Source organism: Epinephelus lanceolatus, chromosome 3 (genome assembly GCF_041903045.1).
Source record: "Epinephelus lanceolatus isolate andai-2023 chromosome 3, ASM4190304v1, whole genome shotgun sequence".
Taxonomy (NCBI): domain Eukaryota; kingdom Metazoa; phylum Chordata; class Actinopteri; order Perciformes; family Serranidae; genus Epinephelus; species Epinephelus lanceolatus.
The window spans coordinates 13,880,220-13,895,429 of record NC_135736.1 but is presented as its reverse complement, the minus strand read 5'-3'; the positions used below and the strand labels follow the sequence as shown (position 1 = coordinate 13,895,429).

The following is a 15,210-nucleotide window of genomic DNA, read 5'->3' as shown; positions in this document are numbered from 1 at the left end:
CATAATAATAGTTTATTAAATAGTGCTATTTTGGCCCTTCTCCCTGACCGCTTTGATTCTGACCAATCACAGCCTTGGAAAAGTGGCGACGGTCTGCATGCTGCAGACGCTTGTGACGCACAGATGCGTTCAGATGATGTCACAAATAAGGGAATATTGATTTACAGTATATAGACAGGATTATTTGACTGTCATATAACAGGAACATGGAGATGTATGACTTTAAAGTTACCAAGGAATTGGTTTAAGCGGCGGAGAATCCGAAAGCCATGCCATCAATTGGTGTCAAAATGATTTTTTAACGATGTAGACTTTTATATTTGTAAATCTCTGACATGTTAGTGCCATATGAACCATCTCGGACTCTGAGGACCTCAGGGACCGGCCTCCTGCTGGTGCCCAGAGTCAGGACTAAACATGGGGAATGAGGATTCCAGTTTTATGCAGCTAAAATCTGGAACAGTCTTTCTGAAGATGTGAGACAGGCCTCTACTCTGACAATGTTCAAATCTAGGCTCAAAACAGCTCTATTTCACTGTGCATATGACTGAAAGGATCTTATCTGCACTCTTCTCTTTTAAAGTTCATTTTATAATGATTATTTATGTTTTTATTTTGTATTGTGATTTTAATGCATTTTCTTCTTCTGTAAAGCACTTTGAATTACTTTGTGTACGAATTGTGCTCTACAAATAAACTTGCCTTGCCTAAATCTAATGGACAAAATTACACCTCAGGGTTTTGTGTGTGTAAAGTAAAACAACGCCCTAATAATTTTGTCACAGGATTCATTTTGTTGTCGGGCAAAACCATCATAACACGTACTTTTTATAGCCATTGAGCCACACCATGATTCACACTACATCGAGAGCGTGAGGTTTTTCGAGGTGTACCTGAACGCACCATACATGTGTGCTCACTGTGCTGTGAATCCTTGATATCTCCGTAGAATCACGCACATTGACATCGGCGGGACATTAAACATCACACCAAGGTATTGTGCCGTGCCTTCGTGGTTTTTCACAGTAAATTCGCCAGAATTTAGATGCATTTAATTATAAATTGAAATTTCTTTTAAATACTTTGTAGAAGTGGCTCGAGTTGGGGCTTTGCGAGTTGCTTCGGTAGCCAACACGCTAGCTGCGTGATCATTAGCTTTGTTTTGAGTTAGCCAATTAGCTTTAGCTGTTTAGTTGTAGTGCGAATTCTTGTTTTTCTGACAATTCATCCATTATACACTACCATATCCTGTAACAACGTTATGCTAGAGACGTAAGATATCCCGTATAGGTAAATAGTTGGGTTGGTTAAAGTACTTCGTGAGCCACTTTGAATTGTTAGCTGCTCGCTTGCTAACTAGCCGGCTTGAATGAAAGAGAATGGCGAGGATCGCTGTTTCTGCCGGAGCACACCGGTCGGCCATCATTTGCAGGCAGCCTAATTGGGAACGGGAACCATTTATCACGTTTGTAGCTTAAGACTGCACGAATAGAGGTTAATATTAACGCCCCCTTCCAAGAATTCATTCATTCGTTTTGTTGCGAACCGCGACTGCGGCCTGCTAACTTTAGCCAAATCATCCTTCTGCTAACGTAAGCTAACTCGCGACAGCTGATAAGAGTTTCGGATCATTTGGGCACCAAGCTGGTAACAAACAAAACCAATTCCTAGATTAACTTATCCTTTGAAACAGACTTTATCAGACATATGAAATAACGATGATATGCATCACCAGATATGAGAATTTATGAAGAATGTTTGATTACGTTGATTTATCTAAGAGTTATCATTTGAATTTAAAGAGACTACTCGGCCTTCATCTCAAATGTGAGCTTGCATCCTGAAGAAGACTTTGACACAGTCTATTGTTTGAGCAAAGTTTTGAGACAGATATGCTGATATACATTGTGTTCATACAGATGGCTGAGACCGACGTTGATAATGAACTTTTGGACTATGAAGAGGATGAGGAGCCCCAGGGAGCCCCTGAGAGTGGGACCCCAGCAAACAAGAAGGAAGTGAAGGGGTCCTATGTATCCATTCACAGCTCAGGCTTCAGAGACTTTCTCCTCAAACCAGAGCTGCTTCGTGCCATTGTCGACTGTGGTTTTGAGCATCCCTCAGAAGGTAAAGGCAGTTACGGGTTGTTTAAAGTTAAAAAAGGACATGGACATATGCTCCATTTGAAGCTGTTTATATAATATATCCATAGCTGTCTCTATAAATATAATAAATTAAGGTCTACACCTACACATAAACTCCCTTTTTTCGTGTGTTGTCGTTATTGATTGTGTCATATCCTTGTATTTTCAATGAATCAGTAGATGTTTCTGAAGATTTCACTCACCTTTTGATTGCCATATTTTGTATTTTCAGTCCAACATGAGTGTATTCCACAAGCTATCTTGGGCATGGACATCCTGTGTCAGGCTAAGTCTGGTATGGGAAAGACAGCAGTGTTTGTACTGGCCACGCTGCAACAGATAGAACCTGTGGATGGTCAGGTGAGCTGGTCTTCATTGATTTTTGCTCGTCTTTCATGCTAAATGGTCACTATGTCTCTGTCTAGGTGGTGTTTATTACATTTGTACGATTCTGTTATGAAAATCGTACCTCCTTCTGATTACTTTTTGTAGCTATCAGATGTTGGTAGGTGTTCATTCTGTACTATTCTTTTAATTTGCCTAAGTCCTGTAATGTTGTAATCCTGGTTTAATCATTTAAAGCACCTGTAAAGTGCTTTATAAATACAGTTTATGAATATTACAGTTTTCAAATCTGAGGCCTCATGCATACACATGCAACATTGGATATGCATTGAATGGGTTTAACAAATGGACATACCATGTCTGTACACGAAGTTGGGAACACAACCTTGACAGGAGTATGTGCTGTTCACATTTATAGGGCCCTGAGTACAGACATTTTGGAGAGACTATGCAGTTAATAAAACTAATATTGTTACTCTTTGCATGCCAGGTGTCTGTCCTTGTAATGTGCCACACGCGAGAGTTGGCCTTCCAGATCAGCAAAGAGTACGAGCGCTTCTCCAAGTACATGCCCACTGTCAAGGTGTCAGTGTTCTTCGGTGGCCTGGCTATCAAAAAGGACGAGGAAGTCCTGAAGAAGAACTGCCCTCACATTGTCGTAGGAACGCCAGGTCGTACCCTGGCCCTCATCCGCAACAAGTCCCTCAGTGTGAAGAACATCAAACACTTTGTGCTTGATGAGTGTGACAGGATGCTGGAGCAGCTGGGTGAGTAAGAGGAACACAAGTGTTTTATAGTGGACTTTTGTGAAACAAATGGCGTTGGTGAAGGACATTGGTCAATATGTAAGGCTGGGAGTTTCCAGTTGATTCAAGTATTGCTCTGTAAATTAATTTGTCTCTTGTTAATGTCATGTCATCTTCTCCCATTGCGCATATCTTTACAGTCTTTGTCCATAACATTCTCCTTATTCTGAGCTTTAAAACCAAATCCACGTTCAAAGCTGTCAGTGTACATTTATGTGAAAATGGGTTGTGGGTGTTATAATTACACTGTGATCTAATAGTGAGTGAAGTAATCTGTATTTTTGTTAAATAAAAGTGAGAAAAAAAAATCTAATTTTCAGAGGTAATGAGCATGCTTGAATCAAAATGCAATTAGTGTAACTTTGGGAATTTTTATTTTATTTTTTTTTTCCGACAGACATGAGGAGTGACGTCCAGGAAATCTTCAGGGTGACACCCCATGAGAAGCAGGTCATGATGTTCAGTGCAACGCTAAGCAAAGACATCCGCCCTGTCTGCCGCAAGTTCATGCAGGATGTAAGTTATTATCAAGATTTACAAATGTTATAAATCCAACCAGCCGTGCATCATTCAGCTGTAATATAGCCTCTTTTTTTTTCCAGTGTATTTATTTTAGCAGAGATGAAAGGACCTGCAGGCTGAGATCTGAGATTGTCGTTTACAATACGCGTTTTTATCCTTTTAATCTTTGTTAATGAAAATTGATCATTTTTTTCCCCATTGGAATAAATAGTTATAGGCCTTGTTCGTATTTCTACTACAGGAATATTGTTTATTTCATCTCATATATTCAAACTGTGTTGCACATGTTGACATTTCAATGTGTGCTGGGACCAGTGATGTTTTTTTAATGGATTCTCCTTTTTCATGCACGTTCACATTACTGTAAACAATAATTATGGCGAGTGGTGGCCAAAAAGTGAGAGAACGTGTACTTGTGACCGGAGGGTTGCTGGTTCAATCCCTGCAAAATGAAAAAGGAACAGTTGCTTACTTTATCAGTGTCCTGTGCATGATTGCAGTTATTAAGATTCTCTTGGTTATTCTTGTTATTAGTTATTAACACGTGAGATAGTTTGGGTCGTTTTGTGTTTGTTGCAAAGTCCCTCTAAGCTTTGCCCACTTGTGGCTGTCAGTGTCATAAGTGGCCATATCAAAGGGGCAAAGTGATCCTCCTTGGCAGATTTGGCTTGGTCAGGACAGTCAGTACTCCTGGCTCTGCTGCAGTCCAGGAGAACAGGTCCAGTGAGCCACCATGCACAGATCATTTGTGAAATTCAAACTTCAGAAAATTGTTTGTGTGTGAGAATAATGTCTGGCTCCTCTCTCTTGCTGCGTAGCCCATGGAAGTGTTTGTGGACGATGAGACCAAGCTGACGCTTCATGGCTTACAGCAGTATTACTGCAAGTTGAAGGACAGCGAGAAGAACCGAAAGCTTTTTGACCTGCTCGATGTCCTTGAGTTCAACCAGGTACTCAGCCCAATATTTGCTTCATTGTGAGATACTGAATCAGATATCGATCATCACATTTGAAATCTCTTTGAAAAGGCATAATTTTTGTCCTGTAGAGGGAGATATTTATGTTGATTTCAGCCTGTCTGTATCTCATCAATGTCTTTGCCATTCCCAGCAAAAATATGCAAACCTTTTCTTTTGGCTGCCTTTTAGGTGGTGATCTTTGTAAAGTCAGTGCATCGCTGTGTGGCTCTGTCCCAGCTGCTGGTGGAGCAGAATTTCCCTGCCATCGCCATCCACAGGGGCATGGCGCAGGAGGAGCGGTACGTGCCCTTTGATTCTAGCATTTTTGCTTATACCTTAAAGTCAACAGTAATTTTTCCCCACCCAAAATCACATTAAACAGTAGATCTCTGTTGTTGAGGAATTTAGATCCAGATTTATATGTGAAATGATATTGATTGAGAGGTTTGCAGTTTATGGTCTTGGTCTCACTCTGAAATATCATCTTACTTATTCCCCTTCCTGTTGTTGCTCATCCCTCCACCCCAGGTTATCCCGGTACCAGCAGTTTAAAGACTTCCAGCGGCGAATCCTGGTTGCCACCAATCTGTTTGGCCGCGGCATGGACATCGAGCGAGTCAACATCGTCTTCAACTATGACATGCCAGAGGATTCTGACACATACCTTCACAGAGTCAGTCCAGCTATTATATAATTTATACTTTTTTAAATCAGCAATCTGTTAATTTTACAAATAAAAATTATAAGCTGGGGGGTTGTAGCTTGTGACAAATGCACCAAAACCCTCCCTAGAGGTTGTTCAGTCAGTGTTTTATAATTTGGGAATAGTGATTACAATGTAAAGAGATTAATAGTAAAGTTGGGAATAATATGATATTATAATAATAATAATAATAATAATAATAATAATAATAATAATATGATTATATATTCCCTTTTTTGATGATAGAAAGCCTGTGGCTTTCTTGTTTGCTTTTGAGAGGAGCCCATTTTTGAGCCCCAACGTCTTTCTCTGTACCTCAGGTGGCCCGTGCTGGCAGGTTTGGGACCAAAGGCCTGGCCGTCACCTTTGTGTCCGACGAGGCTGACGCTAAGACCCTGAACGAAGTTCAAGACCGCTTTGAGGTCAACGTAGCAGAGCTACCAGAGGAGATTGATATCTCCTCCTACAGTAAGTTCTGTTGTTGCTCATGCCTGGCCAGAGGCTTGCCACTTTCAGTTGCCAAATTTGTATACATGTGCACTAGTATTCTCATATTTAAGGTTTTTTTTCTTCGCATAACCCATTTTTTGTTGACACATTTATACATTATATCTTGTTACAGGTATACTATGCAGGATTGTCAATTACTGTTTGTAAACAAGCTTGCCAGTGAAAGTAAAGGGCCAACTCCAGATTCACTCTTGTTTGGTGTTTCGCCTAGCTATATTTGCGTTTTTCTGTCACTGTGTCTCTTGGATACCTGCTGCTTATGGCACCTGGTCGCTACCTTTTTATAAAGCACCAAGTTCACCTCAGTGCTGTGGGGGTACATGCTCATATACGTCTTTTAGGAATATCCTGCATAGTATATCTTTAACATGGTGGATGCATTAAGAATATCTGCTGTCCTGTTGTTACTGATGAGAAAACATAGAAGCTAAATGAAGTGGTGTTCAGGCAGCCACAATTTAAGGTGTGTTTGGATAACTCTGTGTGGATGGGTGGGTGGGGGACTGGCAGCAGTTTGCAAGTCTTCCATTTTGAAGACATGCCTGTACAGCATTAAAAAACCTGTGGTCTTATTTATAAAACAATGTGTGGGATCCATACTGAAAATACACGTACAGACAATAGCCAAAAATGGCGTACACCAAAAATTATTGGACAATAACTTCCATAAGGCTTCCACCCCACCATCTGTATCGCCTGTTTCCCATCTCCAAAATGTTCATAAGAATGGGTCAAAGTTTCTCCCATAAATCTAGGTTTATAAATCACAACTTTTGTGTGGGAAGGGGTGTATGCCTCTTTCAGGCTTCATTTTGCACGTAGGCAGTGTTTATAAATGAGACCCCTTGTCAACATTATCACATGTCAGGATATTGGTGTGCATGTCAAACCTAAACCACACCACTGGATTCAAATATCTGGTTGTAAAACACATGAAATGACACATAAAGCAAAGCATAATTACATTATTACTGATCTGTGAAATCCCATTCGATAGCCAGTGTAAAGATACATCACACATACTGTGATCACACATTTTAAGAACTTTCCCTTTTCTCTTTGCAGTTGAACAGTCCAGATGAGTGGAGAAGCATCTTACCAGTGAAGATCATGTGTGACCCATGGTGTTGCCGTATTTTGGTGGAGGAATAAACCCACTCAACATTTATTTTAAAGCCCTCCTCGCACCATATATGTTGGCAAGTTCATAATGATAAAAATGTTTTTTTTTCTAATTTTTATGTCTTTGCAGGGTGCTTGTTTTAGTGTTTTCCTTGTTAAAACATGGACGTATTGTTTTGGTTGAACAAATAAACTTTTTATACTTTATTTAATGGTGTTTTTTTTTTTTTTTTGGCAGTCACATTAAACATACAGTTACACTGCCCTTGTATCATAAAATACAAGCTGTGTTGTAGTTAATTATCCTTACAAGCAGAGGGCACTATCATCATAGTTTCAAGCACATAGCCACACAGTTACCAAACAGTTGGCTACTTAAAACTGGCTGCCAATTTTGAAACAGTACAAGTTGAGTTAACATAAATCCTTGTGTGAAACATGAGCTCAGCAGACAGTTTGGGGCAGGAAACGGCTTTTTATCACATGGATGGACCACCAAAAACATGTGACAGCTACACTTGAGCCACAGAAGTGTACAAATGTGACAAAAAGACAAACTTGGATCCAAATAAAGAAAATATATTTACAGATTACAGTGTGATCCAAAGTAAATTCTCAAATACAGGGTTGTAAGACATTTCTCTACGCTGCATTTAATGCACAAACAAGAAATCAATTGGCATTGGTCCAGTCCTGTCTGAACGCTTGTGTCAGTTCCAGATAGCGTTCCTTATCATTTGAACAGTCTGTGAGTTAAAGAGGAACCGTGTCATTCATTGCTGTGTGTAGATATAAATGGCTTGTGTGCCAATAAAAGGCACCATCATGCAGTCTGTGCTTATGTTCATGACATGCTGATTTTACACATTTTAAAATAAAAAAAAGTCTATTTTCTTTCTACATAAAGCTGCAAAAGATTATTTTGCTTGTTGTCACCGATTTGTCACAGTGCATTGTGGGATATGGAGTCATGACGGTATGTGAGGCTGCTGTTGGCAGGTGAAGTGATCCTTGTGCACTGCTGTCGTAGTTCCCAAATCTCAGTGCTAAACAAAGTGCTTTGTTGCTCTTGTAGTGTTTCTCCTCTCAGGCAGATCTGAGGGTGTCAAAAAAAAAAAAAAAATTCATCCACCCACACCTGAACTAGCAATCAGTCCAGAGTGGAGGAAGTCAAGGGGTGCTTCAGGGCTCTAATTTAGGTCCCATGTCTGTTTGAACAGGAGCGGGCACGTGTACAATCTGCTCCGGTCATATAATAAGATCACAATAAAGGGTTGCCTTTATGATTGAGAAAAAAGGCGCTCCTGGTCTTCACTCACTTAGAGCCAGATGAGAAAAATGGCCCCTAGTCCTGAAGTGTCTTTCTTCATCAAGAAACTTGACCTCATCACATTCAAATAAAATAAAAAAAATCCTCCTCAGTACTAGTCTATAAATTGGTGTGTATCTCCGTACATCCACTGCTGTGGAGGGAGGGCCACTTCATTGAGGTGACCACAGTCGTCGCTGCATTTACACGACTGGATGAACATGGCAGACCTCTGGAAACGCTCACCGTCTGGGCAGACAAAGGTCACGGGGACGGTGCGTGTGCGGCGTGGCGAGCAGCACCGTCCGTCTGTGCACACACCGCAGTAGTTGGGCCGGTAGAGGCGGACACTCACACATTCTCCGTAGGACAGGCGGATGGGCTCTGGGGCTTTCTGGGTCGGGGAGCACTTCTTCCCTCTCTGTAGTGGAATGATTAAAGTCAAACGATGAGTGTCACAGTCTGGATAATAATGAGTGTTGTTCCTAATTGGCTTCAGTAGCAAAATCCACCAAAACATGACGATTGTCAATATATAAAACATTTCTAATAAGCTTTGATTTTTATCTGCCCTGTCCTTTTACGTAACAGCAGATTTAAGCAGCTTTGCACTCAGAGTCATTAGTTTCACATTAAGAGGGCCCGACTTCAACTTGTTATGCCAAAGCAGGGAGTGAGAGAGGGATTACTTTTAGATTTAAGTGATTAATTTTAAGATTAAACATTTTATTTAAAGATTGAGTGTCCTCCTCTGTTAAACACACTGACACCTTTAATTGCTCTTGGCACCAGAGCTTTTAACTCAGTCGAGCAGAGAAAGGAGCTCTTAGTGTGTGTGTCCAACATGGGAGGATTAATATAGACACACCACTTCCCTGGACTCTGAGTACACAGACGGGGCCTAGCTATGGACAGTTGCTTGGCAGGAATGCCGGGGGTGGGGGACTATATTTAAAAAGGCGCCTGCTCGCCACCAAAACACAGCCGAGTATATCAGCACTGCCCAGTTCCCACTGGATGCAGAGCTTCCCGAAAGTACTGCTAAAATAATCTCTGTTCTTAAGCTCGGGATAAAGATGGCTTTAGCACTAAGAGCATATTTACTCAGTGCTAGAACTTCTAATTCTTCACTCTTTGCTGCACAGATTTTTTCAGCCTCTGCTCTTTAGTTTAACGATAGAAACAAGCAAAGCAAAGCAAAAATGAGCAGGCATTGTTTCCCCCCGTGTAGTCTGACATGATAGATAAGAGGTGAAATAATTCCTCATTGATGTGTGTTATCACAAGGCGTTTAGGTTTCACTGTGTGAGAGATAAGCTGTTGTGATAAGAAGCCCTTCTGGCAGTAATGTGTATAATCGACCTCTGCTCTCTCTCTGTCTGTCTCTCCATTCAGTTCAAGTCAAGTTCAGTTCAGCTCACCTTGGCTGGGACTGTTAGGCCGTGGCATGGCCGTACCGTACAGATTCTCGTCTCTCTCTCCAGCTTGCACTGAGGATTCTTGTTGGTGATGCGAGAAGAAACGCCCATCCCACAGCTGCGGGAACACTGGGACCAGTCAGTGATCTGGACTGGGCACTTCTTCTCCTTCAGATGGTTCCACACTGAAGAGACACCAAGGAGGGTGGAGGGCAGGGAGGAAAAAGAAAAATCACACATATCAATGAGGACAGTGGTTCCCAACCTGGGGGTCTAGACTCTATCAGGGGGTCACAATAGAAATGTGAGGAATCACATAGGGATTAACAGGATAGAAAAGCAGAAGTTAATATATTTTCTTCTCTTTTTTTTAGATTTTCCTATGAGCTTTACTTTTTAAAGAGCAGTGTGGTTCTACAGAGAGCAATATCCATATGTTGGTCGGTCCAATACTTTGGTCCAGATTGAAATATCTCAACAACTATTGAATGGATTGCCATGAAATTTGGTAGCCTATTTAAAAAGGTACAGTTAACTCCAAAAATCAAATACACATATTTTCCCTCTTGCCCGTAGTACTATTTATCAGTCTTGATCGTTTTGGTGTAAGCTGTCAAGTGTTGAAGATATCGACTGTAGAGATGTCTGCCTTCTCTTGAATGTAAAGGAACTAGATGGCACTCGGCTTGTGGTGCTCTAGAAACCATGACCCTGTTACCCAAGATTATCCAAAGACCTAGCTATGAGCAGTTTTTATGTAACTACACCTGACAATTGTGTCGCTGTGCAGAAGGAAGCGTGCAGCTACTCATGAACGAGAGGCCTGTGCTCTTGACAGGATGAGATGTAAACATTAGTGGCATCCTCCTCAGCTGAGCTGTAATGTCAGCTAGCTCAGTGGTGCTTGGTGAGCTAGCAGTAGATGTATGCTTCCTCCTGTGTGGTGATACAGTTTGGCAGGTGTAGTTCAGTAGAAGGAAAGTTTTGAGTGACGGTTTCATGTGGGAACTGTTTTCTTTCTACCAAACAACATGCGCAAACCAAATCTGCTAGCTCACCTAGCACCACTGAGCTAGCTAACATTATACCTCAACTGAGGAAGATGTCATTAATGTTTTCATCTCATGCTATCATGAGAATGAGTCTCTTGTCCATGAGTAGTTGCACGTTTCCTTCTACGCGGTGATACAGTTGGTGGGTGTAGTTTGGTAGAAAGAAAATAGTTCCTACATGAAACTGCTCACAACAAGGTCTGTGGATTATCTTGAGTAACTCAGTCATGACTTTTGGAAAGAGACACTGATGTTGACTTTGGCAAAACAAGCCAGGTGCCATCTACTTCCATTACATTTGAAAGAAAGCAGACATCTCTACAGCCGATATCTTCAACACTCGGAAACTCACACCACTACAGGTAAGAGGAAAATATATATTTTGGATTTGGGGGTGAACTTTAACTTTAACATCCATAATACCCAGAGGATGAATCCTGATGACTTTAGTTACTGGTGACTTGGTGATCCCTTCATTTCCGCCTAGGACTGACATCAGGTCATATCTTTATTTGTCCAATGCTTTAGTTATGGCATTAGCATTTAGCTCAAACCACCACTGTGCCTAAGTACAGTCTTCCAGAGGATGGCTGCAGAATCTCAAGTCTGTTTTCGTTTGAATGGTTGAATAAGTTAATGTGGCAGTCTGAGGGAGAATAATTACACCTCAGTTGAACTGGTCACAACCTGTAGACCTGCAGCCTATTACAAAAGGTCACAAACTGCAAAGCTTTGATTTAACACAAGACAAAAGTTTTGGGAACCATTGAATTCTTTACCTGTTTTTATGTAATGTTATATTAACAACATTTCAAATCCAGCACCCAATTTAAAACAACAAACAAAAAAAAAGTGAGTCAAGCAAAGGTGATAAATATGAAATATTCCCCCCTAAAGTCTCCCTTTCTCTCACCAGGCAGGTGCTTGTAGCCATGTTCACTCTCCCAGCCGCTGGACTTCACGTCTGTGAACTCATTGACCAGCTCATTGTCAGGCTGGTGCGGAGCAGGCTGGTGCGGAGCAGGATGGTGCTGGCGTCTGGGCAGTTGTTGTTGTGGTGGAAGCACCTGAGATGAGAGATAAGATAAGGAAAGATGAGACAGCGCGGAGGACTCATCTGTGCCGCGGTCACGTCTATCTTTATGTGTCTTTTTTCCACAGTATTTCCCCCCCCGCCGCCCTGATTGTGAAGGGATTACCTTAGGGCAATCGGTAAGAAGAGAGACACTCTATCTGCATGAATCTTTTGTTTAATAATGATAAAATTCGAGATGCTTCAGCTTCATAATTGTGATGATTTGATGCTTCTGTTTGTGATAATAAACTTAAAATCTTTCATCTTGAAAAAAGTAAAAGTAAAAAGTAAAACCAAAGTGGCAAGTGATAAATTGCACCTTCATCATTTGATATTGCTAAACAAATTCCATAAAATGTTTCCAATATGTGCCATGTGTGTCAGTGACTTAGATAGAGTATCTTTGAAATGGCATGAAAAAAAAACAAACCTGATGCTTAGGTGGGAGCTGCCAGGTGCCCTTATGGCAGTCCACGCTGAAGCAGCACTGCCCGGGTACCCTGACCAGCTGTGGGTATGGGCAGGATGGAGAGGCAGGTGGCAGCTTGTTGGTACAGAGAGGAGCGCAGCCAACAGCCCCGTCGATGCAGGTACACTGGTGTTTACAGCCGGCACGGAAGCTCTCACCATTCTGATAGATCCTGCCATTGTACTCGCATGTGCGTCCCTCTGATTTTGCTGAAAAGGTACATTCAACAAAACATTTTATGACTCACAAACTGCAGGTTGGTCATATATGACTGTTGTTAACCATAAAGCAAAGGGGTATTCCTGGCACAGTCCATAGGTTAGTTATCTCAGAAATGCATCTCACAGTTCCTACACGGACATCCTTTCAACTCTAAGGGGACTAATGGTTAGGCTTCTGGATACAGTATGTTAAGAATTCACCACATGCTCCTATTTCAACAGCTGTTGAGCAACTCCTGACTTTACCAAAACACACAAACAATGATCGCCCCCGCAACAGTACACAAAACCACACAGGACCACTGAGATCGAAAGGTCAGTGGAAATAAGGACACAGGAAGTGTCAGACTCCTTGTCTCCTAAGCTCGGAAGAACCAGCTATTCATAGTTTGTGGGGCAGCATCGGCATGGTGCAGATGGAAAGTGTATTTTTATCTTTGAAACCCCCTGTTGCTGCCATAAAACATCTACTACTCATTAAAATACCCCGTCTTGTCCCCGGATGTGCAAGGTTACATGTTGCTTAGTCACTAAGTTGTGACGGCTTTTACTGTATGGAAAGGAGAATCTAGTAAATTCCATTTCCTTGACATCTTCTGTACATTGCATCACCTTTTGGCTTTTATACTGCGTCACACTCACCATATTCATCTTAAATATATGGCTCTTTTCCATGCATGGTAATACTATGTCCTCCATCAGGTGAGCAGTGCAAATAGCTGTAGAAGGCAGCTATTTTCTGAGTGAAATTCCTTCCCTCCCAACATAAATTCTCTCTCACCTCGACAGATGCCCCAGGCCATGGTCACATCGTTGCCGTAATTACACTCCAGCCCTTTGTGGTGGTCGCAAGGCCTCATGGGGCTGCAGTCCTGGTTAAGCTGTGCAGCGCACACCTTGCAGCACCCACATCCATCTGGCACAGTGCTTACTCCTGGAGGGCAAATCAGGGGCTCTCCAGGGCAGTCACACACTGCTGGGCAGCTAGCAGTCACCTGGCAGGGTGAGGGACAGAGCAGAGAGGAAGATCACATCATCAGACATGAAGCAGATGATGAGTCATGCAACATTTTCTACAGGAAAAGAAAAAAAAGACCTCCAGAGCCGTGTTCAAGCAGCATCAGAGATCTAGAGCAGCATCAGAAAAGGGCTTTTAGACATTTAGATAGAGAATTAAATGAGCCACAATGCTACACACAGACTACTTGACTGGAAAATTCAGACAAGCAGTGTGCAAAAGTCATCATCAGTGCACTAGCACCAGCTTTTCCTCCAACATCAAAGTGTGAGGAAGAGCTGGTACATTCATTTTTGATCCTGTGTCCTCTCTTAGGCTCCCCAGGGTTTGTGACTGATTTTGAATTCTTTTACAGACAAAGCACTGCGGCACGCCTCTACAGTAAGTCAAATCACTGCTGGCTGGTCAGCCCTGAGTGTCTAGACAGCTCAGGGTTTGTATCCAGTCCCCTGCTGGCTCATGGTTTGAGTCATCGCTCGGCACTAGAGCCAACTTGTTCCAGTGGGAATCCACATTTCACTGTGCTTTATAAAAGGAATAGGCATGCTGGTTACCAGAGAGGGACAACCAACTTTAGAAGAACAGTATGCATTGTTATATAAGCAGTGCAGGAAGTCCATTTCCCAAACTTTGTACCCACTTGTAGGCTGACAGACATTTGTTTACACCAGGAGATGCGTATGCTGTTCAAAGTTCAATCACATTTATACTACATTTTCCATAGGAGATCACACATTAAATTAATCTTAATCTTTCAAAACACTCACTCACAGCCACACGTGCTTCAATCAGGAGAGAAACATCTTACCTGTGTGATGACGGCTGTTGTCAGTACAGTCAGGCAGATCAGAAATGCCATGATTAACCTTTGACAGGTTCAAGACAAACACAAATAAAGACAAAATAATATCTACAAACTACAATCCAATAAACGGTTGTTAGTCTTAAGTGGTTTCACGCTGAGCTCCAGTCTCTATCGGACCGTAGTCCTTGTTATTCTACCGAGATAAGTGTCTTAACTCTAATTTATACCCGCTGGTGAGCCTCTGGCAGGCCCCGCCCCTTATCCGTGCCTCTATCCAATCGGCACGGAGGCAGCAGCCCAGACATTCCAAGCGGGCGTGGCCTCACCGCCAGGATAGTTCCCTGATTGGTGGGCGTGTTTTGGAATGAATGCAGCCATTCATAAAAATCTCAGGGCCTTCTCTGTATTTATTTTATGGGTTAAAAATTAAAATGTAACAGCCGCTTTCAAGTCACACTCAGGCACATTCCTGCTTTTGTGGCCACCACTTTCTTAACACTAAGTAAATATATTCAGCTGGGCCAGACAGCATGGTAACATTAATAAGACCTCCACCTCTGGGAAAAAAAAGACTAAGAAGGGGGGAGGAACTCCCTGGAAATGTTTTTCCAGACCAGTGTAGGTGCCAGGAGAGAAAATCAAAGTGGAGTGCATTAAGCAAATAGTAAGATAATACCAGTTGTCAGAGAGAGTGAACACATCTCTCTTTGTCTGTAACCATCACAATCTAAA

At 41.9% G+C, this 15,210-nt stretch overlaps 2 protein-coding genes across 2 annotated transcripts; one reads left to right on the top strand and one right to left on the bottom strand.

Moving 5' to 3' along the window:
- The first annotated feature begins 858 nt into the window (after positions 1–858).
- On the top strand, positions 859–7,318 carry LOC117255576 (ATP-dependent RNA helicase DDX39A). The gene is made up of 10 exons (XM_033624645.2): positions 859–994; positions 1,920–2,127; positions 2,377–2,504; positions 2,980–3,256; positions 3,693–3,811; positions 4,636–4,767; positions 4,966–5,075; positions 5,305–5,449; positions 5,800–5,947; positions 7,055–7,318. The coding sequence occupies exons 2-10, from the start codon at positions 1,920–1,922 to the stop codon at positions 7,069–7,071; spliced, it is 1,284 nt and encodes a 427-aa protein (XP_033480536.1). The 5' UTR covers positions 859–994; the 3' UTR covers positions 7,072–7,318.
- A 248-nt stretch (positions 7,319–7,566) lies between these two features.
- On the bottom strand, positions 7,567–14,666 carry LOC117255577 (CCN family member 1-like). The gene is made up of 6 exons (XM_033624646.2): positions 14,482–14,666; positions 13,437–13,650; positions 12,396–12,643; positions 11,804–11,957; positions 9,842–10,023; positions 7,567–8,841 (listed from the first exon to the last, which is right to left on the bottom strand). Exons 1-6 carry the CDS (start codon positions 14,530–14,532, stop codon positions 8,536–8,538), a joined length of 1,155 nt encoding a protein of 384 aa, XP_033480537.1. The 5' UTR covers positions 14,533–14,666; the 3' UTR covers positions 7,567–8,535.
- Positions 14,667–15,210: the final 544 nt, after the last annotated feature.